The 14,711-nt window shown below is 39.6% G+C and overlaps 1 protein-coding gene across 4 annotated transcripts in view; it reads left to right on the top strand.

The window, feature by feature from the left end:
* The first annotated feature begins 525 nt into the window (after window positions 1–525).
* COL12A1 (collagen type XII alpha 1 chain) overlaps window positions 526–14,711 on the top strand; it is a 123,191-nt gene continuing 109,005 nt past the window's right edge. For 2 of the 4 annotated variants that reach the window (XM_025382190.1, XM_025382191.1), the window contains exons 1-5: window positions 526–866; window positions 3,836–3,943; window positions 11,745–11,861; window positions 13,684–13,827; window positions 14,278–14,337. In XM_025382190.1, coding sequence (XP_025237975.1) covers window positions 3,871–3,943; window positions 11,745–11,861; window positions 13,684–13,827; window positions 14,278–14,337 — 394 coding nt within the window. In that variant the 5' untranslated portion in view covers window positions 526–866; window positions 3,836–3,870. The remainder of the gene's footprint in view (window positions 867–3,835; window positions 3,944–11,744; window positions 11,862–13,683; window positions 13,828–14,277; window positions 14,338–14,711) is intronic. The other 2 variants (XM_025382194.1, XM_025382193.1) reach the window with 2 other exon arrangements.

Genomic DNA, 14,711 nt, shown 5'->3' with positions numbered 1-14,711 from the left:
GCTGTCCGGGTTTCCAATCGCGCTTGGAGATTGAAAAAGACAGAAGGCGCGCCGCGTGTACAGACAGTTAGTTAATGGAAATCCTGTAAATCGGTTTTAAGTGCACCCAGGACAGAGGGGGAGGAAGGTGGAGGTAGTGATGATGAAGGATGGAGATCGGCAGGAGCGGGGGTGAATGGGTTACGCATCCTTGCATTTCTGAAAATGGGAGTCGCTCCCCTTCCCATTGTTCTTAATTTAGAAAAATTCATTAAAGAAATCGCAGGGATAGGGAAACCCGAGCTTCCCAGTCCGCCCCAAGTGGCGGAGTACGCGGCTTCCCTTGGCAGGGAACCCGGTTGCGGCTGTCCCCCTCTCTGCTCCCTCCCTTCTCCCCGCCCCCCGGCGGGGTACTGCTACTACGGCGATCGCCACCTCACGCCGAAGGAATGCTCAAAGTATGCACACGTTCCCAAAAGTAGACCTCCTTCACCGCCGGAGGAGCATACATCACCCCGTGGCAGCCGTCCACCTTCTCAGGCGTTTCGTAACCGAGTAAACTGAGAGCTGGGAACAGCCCTCTATTAAGTAGCCCGCGGCGCAGAGTCTCTTCCCACTTGGCGAAGGCGAACCGCCCCAGACGCGTCCGCGCGCCGGCAGCTGCAGGCTCAGGCGGTCTCCACTCGTCCTGCAGCGCCCGCCTCTCCTCTTGAGATTCTCCTCCTACTGGACTTCCCCGCCGCTGTCCACGCCTCGGCGGCCGCTAGGTGCTCCTGGAGCGCAGCGCCTATCGCCGGGGCGTGTGGGGGCCACACCGAGCACCAGCTTCTCCGACGCCAGGAAGCCGCCGTCGCCGCCTCTACCTCACCCTGTCGCCGCCGTCTCAGGTCAGCCTGGTTTCTGTCCCCTTTCCCCTACCCCATCATTCCTACAGACAACTCGGAAAACGGCGTCTAGCTTACACCTTGCCTGGAGCGGTGAAGAATCCTGGGAGAGGACAGTTTGGACTTGTAATAGTGTACATGGGCTTGAGCTTCGCCTTGTATACTGAGATTTTGTGATTTTGGGGGGGTTTTTGAGGGAGAGGGGAATGTTGCTTTTCTTAAGAGCTGAGCACGGTTTTGTGCGCGCAAAGCATCCCGTTCAGTGTTTCCGTTTCTAGAGGAGTTTCATCTGTGGATGCTGTCGATTTCAATGGAGGGCGCACCGGGTTCTGGGGCGGCAGGGCCCTGGTTATCTTGCGGCTGTGGCTTTGTCGGGGAGGGCAGGCTTGCGGCGGGGGTGCTGGGAAGGTATTTTGATGACGCACGGTGCGGAATTCTTTGGAGGGCCCGCTGAGTGCTCTGCAGCTCGTCGAGGCTGCACGGGTGTGTGTGGCATCTCGAGACAGATTCCAAGTGGAGTGTTCTGGCTCCTTTCCTCCCCTACCTTTCAGCGCATCCGAGATGGAGGGTTAGGCCCGCCCTAGGGTACTCATTCTTGGCGGACTTTCCCCAGCTCCAGGAGAAAGCCCCTCTCCGACTCCCTCCCGGTGCATTGGTGGAGGCCCTATTCCGGGTCTGTGAGATCTCTGCTGCGTTTTCCCACTCAAATATTAAACTTGTGGGGATCAGAGAGCGTGGGGCGCCCGACTGGTTCACCGAGCGGAACAGGTACCTCCAAGAGGGCGTCCTCGGGAGCCCTCCAGTGACCAGTTCAGGGTTCCCTGGGATTCTGAGCCAGGGAGACTCTCGACCCGGACTCGGTAGTCTTCTAATGAATGCTGGGGAAGGATGGGACAGGAAAGGAAATAAACGCTAAGCTCTCCTTTGGCTAATGCCAAGGTGGTGGTGGTGGGTGGGAGAGGAGGTAGGCGACGCGCACGCGGTGTGTGTGTGTGTGTGGGAGAGATTTTCTTTTTAACTTGACGCGGGAGTTAAGAAATTGGGTTCTTCCAGCGGGGAATTGGGAGGGGACGAGTTGGCAGAAGGGGCGAGTCCACTTAGCCCCAACTCCCACCCCAATGGACTCATTTTTATTCATGACGGTGAAGTGAGGGAATCCTCGCTGCCACGTAGGGGCGGCCGCTTTCAGATATTTATGTCTGAGAATGCTCAATGAATTGTTGCTAAGCATTGAAATGAATGTTTTGGCTAAAAAGGAGAGAAAACATTTTCTTTTTTAAAACATATGGACGAGATGCTTGGCTGGCTGGCTGAGCTCTAACTGCGTTTCGGTATCCCGGCGCGAGATGATTCATTCTTGCCGCTAAGTCGGGAAACCGACAGGAGGCGATCGAGACCCAGCAAAAGTGTTTCTACTCAGATTTTTGTTGAGTTCAGCTGTTAAAAAAAAAAATCTGCTCACAGCTTTTCGGTGGGTCGATTGTTCGCCTTTAACTTTTCGCAATCACGACTGCCAACTGAGTTGGAAATTATTATACCAAAGTTAAGGCCAGGAGATTGGAACAATGGCCCAGTCTCACCTCTTGCTTTTCACTGATGTCGAAGAGGGTTAGCAATGTCAAACAGTTGTTAATTAGGAAGAAAGAAATTGCTAGACCCCTTAGATACCTAGGGCAGTGCCAAAATTTTAATCTTGGCTTCATAAAAAGGAGCTCTAGGCAGTTTGGCACGCCTGCTCATCAGACATTTAAAATGCAATTTACACACAGGCTGAGGAAAGCTGCCCTCATGCTTTGTGCCAATAATTTGGAAAGTCATCGTTGGAGATTGTCAGTTTCTTTTCTCAAAGAGGCCTCGACCTTTGGCTCATTTTTGTATTCCCACTGCAGGACAGTCTCCTATCCCCCTCCATTTTTCCTGAGGCCTAGGCTGTTGGTTTACAATAATTTATGTACCTCAGACTCAACTCTTTTTATGTTTTGCCACTGGCAGCTTCCCAGTTCAGTTCCTTGCTAGTAGCTTTTGTCTTTGGGTTGAACCTTAGACTATTTTAGGAGATTCCATTCTGTAGACATGGGTTAAGTACCTACTGTGTCCTGGGAAACCACAAAGATGAATAAGATTCTTTGTCTTTAAGGAATTAATAATGTAATTACAAAATTAGAAAGAATCAGAACAGAACATATTCTCCTCTGGGGCATATATACTTATAATCTTCCAGCTTAAACAAACAGTTAAATACAAAGATTATTATTGATAATTTCTATTTAAAAACACCTTGGAAAAACAGACAAAAGTGTCTTGCTTCTTCCATTTTGCTGCCTTTTTTGTTATTATGTATTTTGGAGTTGTTTTTCCCTCATCTCAGGTAAAGGATTTATCAGATGTGAAAACAACACAGTTAGCAGGAGGGTCAGGTTTCAGCTGGGCCTTACATTTTTCTGTATAATCCATTTCAGATCTTAAAGAGCTGCATATTTGAAAGCAGAACAACATGAAGAAAAAAGAGAATTAAAAAGGTTTATTATACTTTTCCAAATTACCCTGAGACCACTAAAATACAGTTACCTAAAAAGTTCAGCAGCTAGGAAAAAGCAGCCAAATAAAATCCCCAGCTGGAAGAGATATTTAGTTGAGTGAAGGATAAAATAACCTCTGAATTAGCCATTACCCAGGCAGGATGAAATCATGTGGGGGCTGGTAAGGCCTTCACCCGGGATGCTAAGCAGGACCAGTCTCCAGGAGAACAGGACCCTTTTTAAACTTGAACTTCCTCCTAGGGCCATGATTAAACTTCTGTAGACGAACTTGACTTCCACTGCTTCACAATAGGCCCATTATGTGCTGGAGTAGGCCCTGTGGTTATTAAGGCAGATCTGGTCGGGTTCTGGACTAGGTCCAGGCTCCAGTTCTAACCTGGTTCAAGGCCTGCCCAGACCCAGTTCTGATGCGGTTACTGCTTCCTCCCGCAGAGCTCTTCATGCCGCTGTAAGCTCGGAGGCCGAGGATGCGGACCAGGCTTCCCCCAGTGCTTGCCGCCCTGGGCGCGGCCCTGCTCCTGTCTTCCATTGAGGCAGAAGGTAAAAGGCTCCCTTCCCCTTCTCCGAGTGACAATGCAAAATTCGAGAAAGGAAAAAACACATCTTTCTTGCTTCTATTGCTTGCTCTGTTTTCCCTGCGCTTCGTGCTCTCTCCGGTGGTTTCTCTCCTCCAGAGAAACGCCCCTTTCTCCTGAGGTTTGTCCATTTCCCAGCTCTCAGGTCCAGCTCTTTTGTATTCTGCTTAATGCATTCCATACAGTGCTGTGTGGTCTTCTTGAGCTTGTCTCTGCGGTGTGCTGTCCACACTGCCACCTGCATTGCTGCCTAATGAGAGGACCAGCCACCCGAGAGGGGGCGACGGCTCTAATCATCTCAACCAACAGGACACCTCCGGGTGGCACCCAGGAGCCCCGAAGAGCGGGCGCACTCGCTCGCTTGGCTAGTAACGAACCACCTGGCTCGGGGCTGCGACCTCGGTGACAGAACACAATAAAAGACTCCAACAGCGCTGGCTCTGCGCCTCTGTGTGCTTTGTGGGGAGCTCAGTCGGCGGGGCGGATGGTGCGGGCAGATGAGCCAGCAGCCAAGCACCCTAGGGGATGATGGCTGGCAAGCGGAGATCCGGCACCCCGGGTGTTCGCCTGACCTAGGGTCGCGGCTGTCCCTGTTTGGTTCGCAGGGCTCCAAGGCGCGTGGCCTGGACTGGCCCAGCTCAGACAGGTTGAGCCTGGGCCAAGGTTTCCAGCCTGGGAAGCGAGCGCGCACCGGAGTTGCTGGGCACCACCTCCAGTGTCCTGCCCTTGCTCCCTTCTGCCTCCCTCTGGGAGAGCCCGGTGCGTCTGACCTCCCCGCGGAGGCGGTGGGGCGCTCTGAGATGGGTTTCCAAAACGGCGCCCTGTGGTTCCTCCTCTAGGAAGTGGAGGGCTTTTGTTAGATGTCCCACCCAATTATGTTGGTTGTATGCGCTTGATGTCTTAATTTCTCAGTGTTCATTAAACAAGCCAGGTCTATATGTCAACCCCATGGCGACTTCTGTGGTCCCTCAGTTGTCATTGGAGACCTGAAAAATTAGTTTTCTTATTCTGCAAGGTAAATGGGGTAATGTCATGAAAGATATCTTTTTTTTTTTTTCAATAAAGAAATACCCTTGATGAAGTTAAGGGAGGAAAAAAAAACACTTCTGCAAGTGACAGCTGTGTAAGTTCTGGGTTGAGTTGTGCTTTTTTAGAGGCTGTGAGAAAGTAAAGTTGTTTGCATGATTATGCCGAGGTTTTCAAGGTTTCTATAGTGTTTGATTTTCTACTTCGAGACTACAGGTTAAAAAAATAGATTAGGGGAAGCAGAGTATTTCCAAAATGTATGGCATGTTTAGTAAAGTGACAGAAAGGTGCTGACTTTTCTTAGCTGATAAATATTTTATGAATGTAGAGTCTTTTCAGAGTGAACTCTGTGAAGTAATATTAAGATGAGGTTGCTTTTAATGTTCCTTTCTGTGTCGTTGTTAGGAAGGAATTTTATTTGAGGAACTTCTGGAGGCCCTACTACAGATATTTTTAGATAATTCACTGAAGTGGCCCATTTATTGCTCATTAAGAAAATAGTTATTTGAAAATCAGAAAGAGTTGAGAATTCTTAGAAAAATAATTAGGCTGGAAATGATGTAAGTGGAAAAAATTGATTCGGAATTAGATATTGGCTGGTTAGCAAAGTGCAGTTAAAAAGAACAGCTTACTATCTACATTTCTGATTATTCCCATATTATATTTTATCTTTTAAATTTGTATTTATTTCCATATGGTACAGCTCTTTTTTTGCTTTCTTAAATTGTGTCTTTTCTTGTATCCCATCTCCTTAAGTTAGTATTTAATAATTATATTTTAGTAGGATTCATTTTTTGACCTTATTCTCTAGTTTGGCATGGTCAAATAGAAATACGGTATGAGCCACAAATATAAGCCACATATGTAACCTACATTTTTTTTTCTGGTAGCCACATTCAAAATGGAAAAAGAAACAGGATAAATTAAATTTTATAATGTATTTTATTTAACCTAAATTATTTCATCATGGAGCCCATATGAAAATTATTAGTGAGATATTTGACTTTTTTTGTACTATGTCTTTGACAATTGGGTGTGTATTTTATACTTGCAGTGCAGTTTATTCTTTAAATTATTTTTATTTTTCCTGAAACAGAGTCTCGCTCTGTTGCCCAGGCTGGAGTGTAGTGGCTTGATCTTGGCTCACTGCAGACTTTGCCTCCTGGGTTCAAGTGATTCCCATACCTTAACCTCCTGAGTAGCTGGTACTACAGGGGTTTGCCACCATGCTTGGCTAATTTTTGTATTTTTAGTAGAGATGGGGTTTCACCATGTTGGCCAGGCTGGTCTTGAACCTCTGGCCTCAATCGATCCACCTGCCTCAGCCTCCCAAAGTCTGGGATTACAGGCAGCACTGTTTATTTTGTACTGGCCACATTTCAAGAGCTTGATAGCCACACATGTCTGGTTGCTCCCGTGTTGGACAGCACAGCCCTGGTGTTGACTCCTAAGTGGTGCTGGGAGCCTTTGAAGGGCTAACAAAATTTGTGGCCAAAGCCTTTCTGGGGACACTGGGCTGGGACCAGAATTTCTTTGAAATATTTCTGTTGGGGGCATTTCAAAATTTCAACTTGGGACTCTATTTGGTACCATGCCATTTCAATCTGAATCCTAAAGTAGCCACAGTTACGTTTCTTTTCCTTTCATGACTCACACTTGCACTCTTACATTCATACTATTTTATCACCATTTTCTATGACCTTAATGTTTTGTATATTAAAAACCCAATACCTTTTTGAAAACATTAATTAAAATGTTTTGGCATTCACTTTTTGCATTTCTTCCTTTTTATAGTGGCAATATTTTTGTTTTGTTTTTCTTCTGCTTATTTGTATTAGGAGCTATATTTTTCATACTATGTTATCTTGTCCTATAGAAATAAGAGTGGAAATGATTTTTTTTCACTTCAGTATTTATAATTTTTAGCCACTGTATAGACTTTATCAACTGTATCACTGCATAGACTTTATCAGCCATATCTGAGTGGCCTAGAATGTATGAATTATTTTTGGTTCATGTATCATACAGTGTGTTAATTATCCTGTAGAAAATTTAACACTTTGCATTTAAAGGTTAATGGCCAGTATTCCCTGAGAGTTGGACACTTTTCTAATTAATCTAGGATTAGAGATGAACACAGGTTTTGTGAAAAACAGAGTGTTAATTTTGGTTAGTCTGATTTATAGTTTATAATATATAATAAACAACGGAATATTATCAATTCATCTGTGAGTTGTGGCTATAGCTTTGTCTTGTGTCTAGGTTAAGAGACTACTTTGTATATATTTCTATAATCCTATGTCTAATTTGTGTTATAACAGAAATTTCAAACTAGAGGCTAACATAGAGATCATCTATTCTACTCTCACTTTCCAAATGAGAAAGTGAGGCCCAGAGAGGCTGAATCACTTGGTCAACTAATGCACCTACTTAGATATGAAAAACAGACAAGACCCCAGTCTTCTAGTCCTAGGTTAGTGCTGGTTTGGTCACACTGTGCTTTCTTTGTGCTTAACAACTGGTTGTTCCAGAAAGTTTAATGAGAGGACACATTTTATAATGTGTATAAAATAATCTGTAGCTTATTCTAAAACATTATCTTTTCAACTGATTATTTATGGTACCTTGAAAACTCAAATGAAATGAATTTCTATATCATGGCAAAGATCATTAAATTTATACTAACTTTGCTTGGCAAACATAAATTAATGCCTATAGAATATGGTTAACTCATCACATATTGCACACTTGTCAAGGTTTCTACTATTAAGGTAGTATCCTTTCCAGTGTTGTTATCACAGATATCAAACTAAAGATCTTACTAGTTCATCAAGATATTTTAGTAGTGTATTATTAGCTTTGATTTATCTATAGCACATTGTATATACTTACCAATACTTATTAGACTCCTCTACTCCCGCTCATCCATTTTCCTACCTGTCTATCCATCCTTCTCTTCATTCATCTCTGCAGTGGCTGGTAATTTCTTGGACATAGCCCCTTTTTGGGTGCCCTATTAAAAATGTTTCAAAAAGTTATATATCAAGATGGACACTTTAGTTTTAAATGCTTGAACAAGTGTATAAAGTTAATGTACCAAATTCCATCTATATCTGAATTGGAGATAACTGAATACCACATATTTATGTATATATGTATAATAATACATAATATGTATAATATATACACATATAATTATTCATGTATATATATAAATCAGCTCCATATAAATATTGTTTATATTTACAAATATATGTATATATTAAAAATATGTATATATTAAACCCATTTATGTCTAGTGTTCCATTATTGGAATGCTAAGCATGTGGGAGTTATTTATATCCTACTGCTCAAGGTCATTGCCAAGGTCTGATTACAAAAATTCAAAAAATTGCAACCTCAGGCATAAATGGTTTAAAAGCAACTACTTATAAATATTGTTTTCTAAAGTTAATTTTTGATGGAAATATTTCTTCTACTTTGCATCTAATCTAGTACAGTAGAAAACTGTATGTTTTTGTAGTCAGACCATGGAATCCAAGTGTTGTTGCCTATTGGCTGTGTTATCTCTCTGAATTTCACTGATTTATCTGTAAAGCAGGGATAATAAGGCCCATCACTGGGTTCTTACAAGGAAAAAAGCGGCAACACAGTAACCAGCTCTCTGCCTGTTACAGAGGACAGTCAGTAAGTGTCAGCTATTATTATCATTCCCAAAATGTCCTAAATCCTGTTTATGTAACGGGATTTATGTAGCAAAAGTTTATGTAACAAGAATCTCATCAGAATGAGCCTTTTGTAGCATAGTATTTTGATAACAAAAAACATTATTTTGTAAATATGAAATTAAACTATGAGAGTAAAAATACTTAAAATTTTGGTCTCTTCACTATCAGTATTCAGGTTTTATGAATATATGTAAGATTGTTATTTATTTATAATTTTCATTCTGTTTCTCTTGGTTCGGATTCTCATCCTATGCATCTATGGCTCTTTGTAATTATAATCCATATGCAGCTAGTACATAATTGAAAATTTCTGGGCTGGGAATGGTGGCTCATGCCTATAATCCCAGCACTGTGGGAGGCTAAGGCGGGCGGATTACCTGAGGTCGAGACTTCAAGAGCAGCCTGACCAACATGGAGAAACCCCATCTCTAGTAAAAATACAAAATTAGCCAGACATGGTAGAGCTCGCCTGTAATCCCAGCTACTCAGGAGGCTGAGGCAGGAGAATCGCTTGAACCCGGGAGGCTGAGGGTGTGGTGAGCCAAGGTTGTACCACTGCACTCCTCCAGCCTGGGCAACAAGAGCAAAACCCTGTCTCAAAACAAACAAACAAACAAAACCAAACAAACAAAACCAGAAAATTTCCAGCATCAGCATTATCAGCATTGTCTTAGGGAACACTTAGACTCTGTGATATGTGATGGTGTTTATGAATTATTTTTATGTAAAAGAAAATATTTCAAAATTAATAACGTACATTTTTTGCATTGATTTATGTTAACATGGGTCATACACTCACATCTGCTTTATTATTATTTTTTCATGAAACAAAACAAACAAATGTACAAATAGAATGGCAAGCCTGAAAAGCTGTATATGCAATAAAATTGGCCAGAAGAAAAGTGAAGCAGGCTCTCTGTTGTACCCATGCGGGTTGGCCATTCTTTCCTACTTTGATTCCCACATACCGCAGTTTCTATGAACACCTCAAGATCCTCTGAAATGTTAAAGACTTTTCCCCACAGTCAATTTTTCAGTTTATCTGGAATCCTGGTCATTTGGATATCAACAAGGGGGGCCGCTGCTGCCCTTCAGCAGTTTTAACCTAGTGTCCGCTGCTTCAGGTCATTTTCCTTCCAAGGTTGGTGGTACTGTTTTTCCATGTACTGATTTTTTTAAAAGCATGCTCAGGCCAGTTGTGTCTGCCTTTGCATTAAATTTGTCCTGAGCCATTGCTATTGGAACAATATTTTATAATGATATTCTTAATGCCCGTTGTCCTATTAACATCTGTTGCATGCATGCTATACTAAGTGATGAGTACAGCTAAACCTCAAAATATGATTAAAGACCGAAGAATGTTGAGTAATTAAACTATGCATGTAGATTAATAGTCTAATCTCACTGCCTGTGTATGGATAGTAAGAATATAACATTCATTCCAATACTAGTGTATCCAATAAAAATAAAAAGCCATTTCCTATAGTTGGAGGCAGCAGTCCACTAAAGCAAATGTTTGCTTAATTATTTCCATTAAAACATGTTATTAATATTACATAAATCTTTAACCCCAGTTAAATTCTGTGACTCATGTTTCAAGGCTACTAGTGTATTTTAATTGACCTTTGGAAAAACCTAAAAGGAAATTGTAATCTCTCAAAACAGATGCAAAAATTCTGACTCACAAGGAATACTTTCAGACTAAAACATTTTAAGAAGAGTGTGGCTGAAAGTCATCTTAATTCGTTGACCTGTTTCAAGAGTAATACTTTTTAATTCATCAACCATGCACTGACAGTGAGTCAGTACAATGCTGCATGATGAGGCATGAACATTGTAGAGAGAATATCATTATAAAATATTTAGGAAACGTCTTTGTGTAATGACTACTGTACATGGAGGCTTTTGTTCATTGTGGGAAACTAAAAACAAGTCAACATTTCATTGACACATGCATGATACTGTACAGTTTTGTATGTAAACTATTTCTTTCTGTACTTTTCAGTTATTCCTGTCATTGACTTTTCCAAGTTTTTATGCGCAGTCATGTCTTCAGATCACTGATCCTTCTTCACTGTTTTCTTTAAGTTCTGTAAATAAATGTCCATAAATATACATTGATGTTGTCTTTTCATAATTAACCATTGTTTTGTAAAGGACCATACTGGCATTTTAATCTAAAATGCCCTTTCTAGTATGGAGTATACCTGCTGCAAAGGAAATAATAGTGTTGGTTTACACCCTGGAACATTCAGCAAGCTGGTGTAAACAGGCAGAATATTAGTTTTATAAACTTTTGAATATCACTATTTATATACCTACAAATTATTAACATCACTTATTTTTGAATACTTGCCTATGAATATGAATATACATTTAAATGTATATTTCCTTGTCAGATATAACTGTTTCCCATGATTCCTCATTTTCATTAAAATATATTTTTCATCTCTGCTACATATTGAGATTTATCAAATAACAATGAATAATTACAAGGCAAATAATGCAGAGAATGAACCAAAATCATCATTGATTCTTGTCCATATTATGGGAAAAAACGTATTATGTCAATGTTTTGAATTAACTTCTCTGGTTGTAAGCAGGTTGTGATTTAGCATGCTTGTTCAAAATGCACTCAGCATGTATCAAAATTCCTTTAATTGTTATGTGAATTGTTTGCATATGTGGTTATTATATGTGATTTCATTGTACTTGTATGTACTTGTATCCAAATATGTTTCTATTATGCTTGATTTTGCTGGCCATTCTTGAATGACCTAGCAACTCAAGAATCAAAAGTGTTTCGTGCTGTCTTCTGTAATATGTATACTCTCTGATGTTTTGTCAGCTTTTAGTTTTATTCTTATCCAACAACATATCTTTTATATTTGTTGGAAACAAATTTATGCAAAGACAATTTTAGAAAGCTTTGCTTAACACAATTCTTTGTTAATTAAATTGACCATTTTGTGACATTGAAAACCTTAATAATATAAACTCTCTCTTTTGCAGTTGACCCACCTTCAGACTTGAATTTTAAAATTATAGATGAAAATACTGTTCATATGTCATGGGCAAAACCAGTTGATCCAATTGTGGGTTACAGAATAACGGTGGACCCTACAACAGGTAAGTTTTGAGACTGGAGTTTTAGGACAGAAGCATCAAGATGATATAATTCAATCTCCACCTCTTCTCCCATTTCATCATGAAGAAGCTGAGCTTTAGGAAGCCTGAGGGATTTGATCCATGTCACCAGACATTTGCTGAACTCAGGTTTCAGATTTCCAGCCTAGTATCCACTATTATATTTTAATGTTATTGAGTATAACATGTTTTGCTGTGGTAGGCTGTTCTTATTAAAATTGTACTCTATTTTTACCTGATCAAAATATTGTTAGTAATCTTTGATCTTATAAAATCAAATCCTTGTTCCTTGGCATTCTTCTTGAATTACTTAATCTTTTCAGCATTTAAAGTATCAGCTGATGAAGTACGTTGTTACACCTTACCCAGTGTCCTACACATTTCAGTATCCAGGAAACATCATTCTGTGATAATGGTAAACAACCATGATGACAGATAAGAATTTACTTTGGCTAGGTGGATTCTGTAGACACTAGGCTGAATCCTTGGAAAACAAAACTTGTTTTGCTTGTTCTCAAGCATTGTCTTTAGTGTTAATAATGTTGCCAAAATGTGGAGAACCAAACTCTATTGATTAATTTTTAGTTCTAAAATGGAATGAGAAAATGACCATTTCTACTAACATTGGCTAAATGGTAAGAAGAAGTCTTGACTGGCTGACAGTAGAGATGGAAGATGTCAATACAGATTATTACTAGAACTGTGTTTATTTATCTTTTAGCCTTTAAAAATGTTAATGATTTTACATATCGATTTACCAGGAAATATAGCTTTTTTAAAAAAGATGATTTAAAAACTTAAAAAGGAGTCAAAAATTTACTTTTTTCTCTTTGAATCTTTCTCCCCAAATATATTTGCAGTTACCTTATTCATTCCAAAGCAGAAAATCAGTTCTAACAAGGTCCATCCAGTTTCCAGATGTTGGGAATAACTGACACCCAGCAATTCCAAAACTGGCACTGGGACTATCCAACCTGGCAGAGTCTGAGTGTCTTGATGTCCTCTGGGGATCTTGGTTGGTTTTGCATATTCCACCTGCAAACCAAGAGCATTTTTCAGTGGTCTATTGCACCTGTTATCTTTTCTAATTATTTATATTTTGATGAAAACAGTATAATTAAAAATATCATCAGGCACATCATTCCCAGGAACCACCATGTTTCCTGATTGAATTGAGAATTAACAGAATCTAGAAGGGAGTACATAATTGCCAAAATATAAGTAAACACCTAGTATACTGGACCTTGAAATATTTGATACCTGCTTAAGTCAATGCAGAGGTCAATGTTACCCATTAAAGCATGTGGCCATTTGAGAATGGAATATGCACTGCTTCTACACAGATTTCCTACTAGAGATTGGTCTTAACCTCTGGGGCTTGTTTTCCTTGAGTTTATTTTCATTTCTTATTTCTCTCTCTCTGCTGTTCTCCAATGCATAATTTAAAATTAAATTCTTTTTCTTTGCATTTATAAAACTGTTATCTCCCATTAGTCTCCAAAACCAATGATAGATTTTTAGTTTGATATTCTGGTATACCTTTAAACTAGAAAAGTCTTGAATTCTCAAACAAGTATTAAATATGATTGTAACAAAAGAAATACCAGTCCATTTATTAAATTTCTAAAATTCAAAATTTTAGTTTTGGAAGGCAGTAAAAAAAATAATGTTTGAGTGTCCTGAAAAAAATGTATATATTGAATTTTTCAGATTTTGAGTACTTCTGGGAATTACAGTATATTGTGTTGTGTTATATGTGAAAAATGTTTTCTTGCATTCATATTTTTCCTTTTTATATTTCCAGATGGGCCTACTAAAGAATTTACCCTTGCAGCTAGTACCACTGAAACTTTATTGTCAGAACTTGTACCTGAAACAGAGTATGTGGTGACAATAACTTCATATGATGAAGTAGAAGAAAGTGTACCAGTTATAGGACAACTAACAAGTAAGCATACATATAAATTAAAATACTTGTGTCCTTTTTATTTTGCAGAAAGGTTTTCCTACTTCAGATTTAATCTCTTGTGATACAGAGTTAATTTATACCAGTACTAACTATTTTTTCTGTTATCCTAGTTATTAGTGGACATGAATAATTCATTCCTGATTTATAACTCTGGTCTCTGGAAACAGCAGGAATGTTATAAATGAAGACCATTAAAAATGTTAAACTTTGCTGGACAACAATGTGAATATCTTTTTGAAATATCTCAAAGATATCACTAAAATAACTTACTTGCAAGGGAATGATTATCTGGCAGTATTCTCTGACCAACTGGGCAGGGCCATACTTTTAAGAGACAATAGCAAAAACTAACATAATATATTTATTCTATTTTAAAGAGAATGTCTGCTTGGGTTCATTTCCTTTTGTAATAATAAAGTTTTAACTTAGTTCAAACAGGTAGTTCGACAAAGCCAGTGGAGAAGAAACCTGGAAAAACCGAGATACAAAGTGAGTGTTTCTCGTACTATTTTTGCTTAGATTCATGGAAGTAATAAATGTAGGATAGAACAAATGTTCCAGTTATATACATAGATTGATCTTATTCCTATATTAATTTCTATAAGCTTTATCTAGAAGGAGCACAGACAATATAAGAATAATGTATAACTAAGCCATTATAACCTAAGTTCTGACATTCTAGCCAGTTTTTCATTCTATTTACTAGATATTCTTTTCAATGGGAGAGTTTGAAATTGTGTGTGTTCAACCTTTCCTGCAGGATTTTGGCAATAGGTGAAAACAAAGCATATTTCAGGACTCAGCTCGTTTCTCAAAGACAAACTGATAGCAGTAGGTGGTACTTAGGAATATATGAGAAATAC

The sequence above is a fragment of the Theropithecus gelada genome, chromosome 4 (genome assembly GCF_003255815.1).
Source record: "Theropithecus gelada isolate Dixy chromosome 4, Tgel_1.0, whole genome shotgun sequence".
Classification (NCBI taxonomy): domain Eukaryota; kingdom Metazoa; phylum Chordata; class Mammalia; order Primates; family Cercopithecidae; genus Theropithecus; species Theropithecus gelada.
Note: the sequence above shows the minus strand (reverse complement) of the source record. Positions and strands in the feature narration are given on the sequence as shown.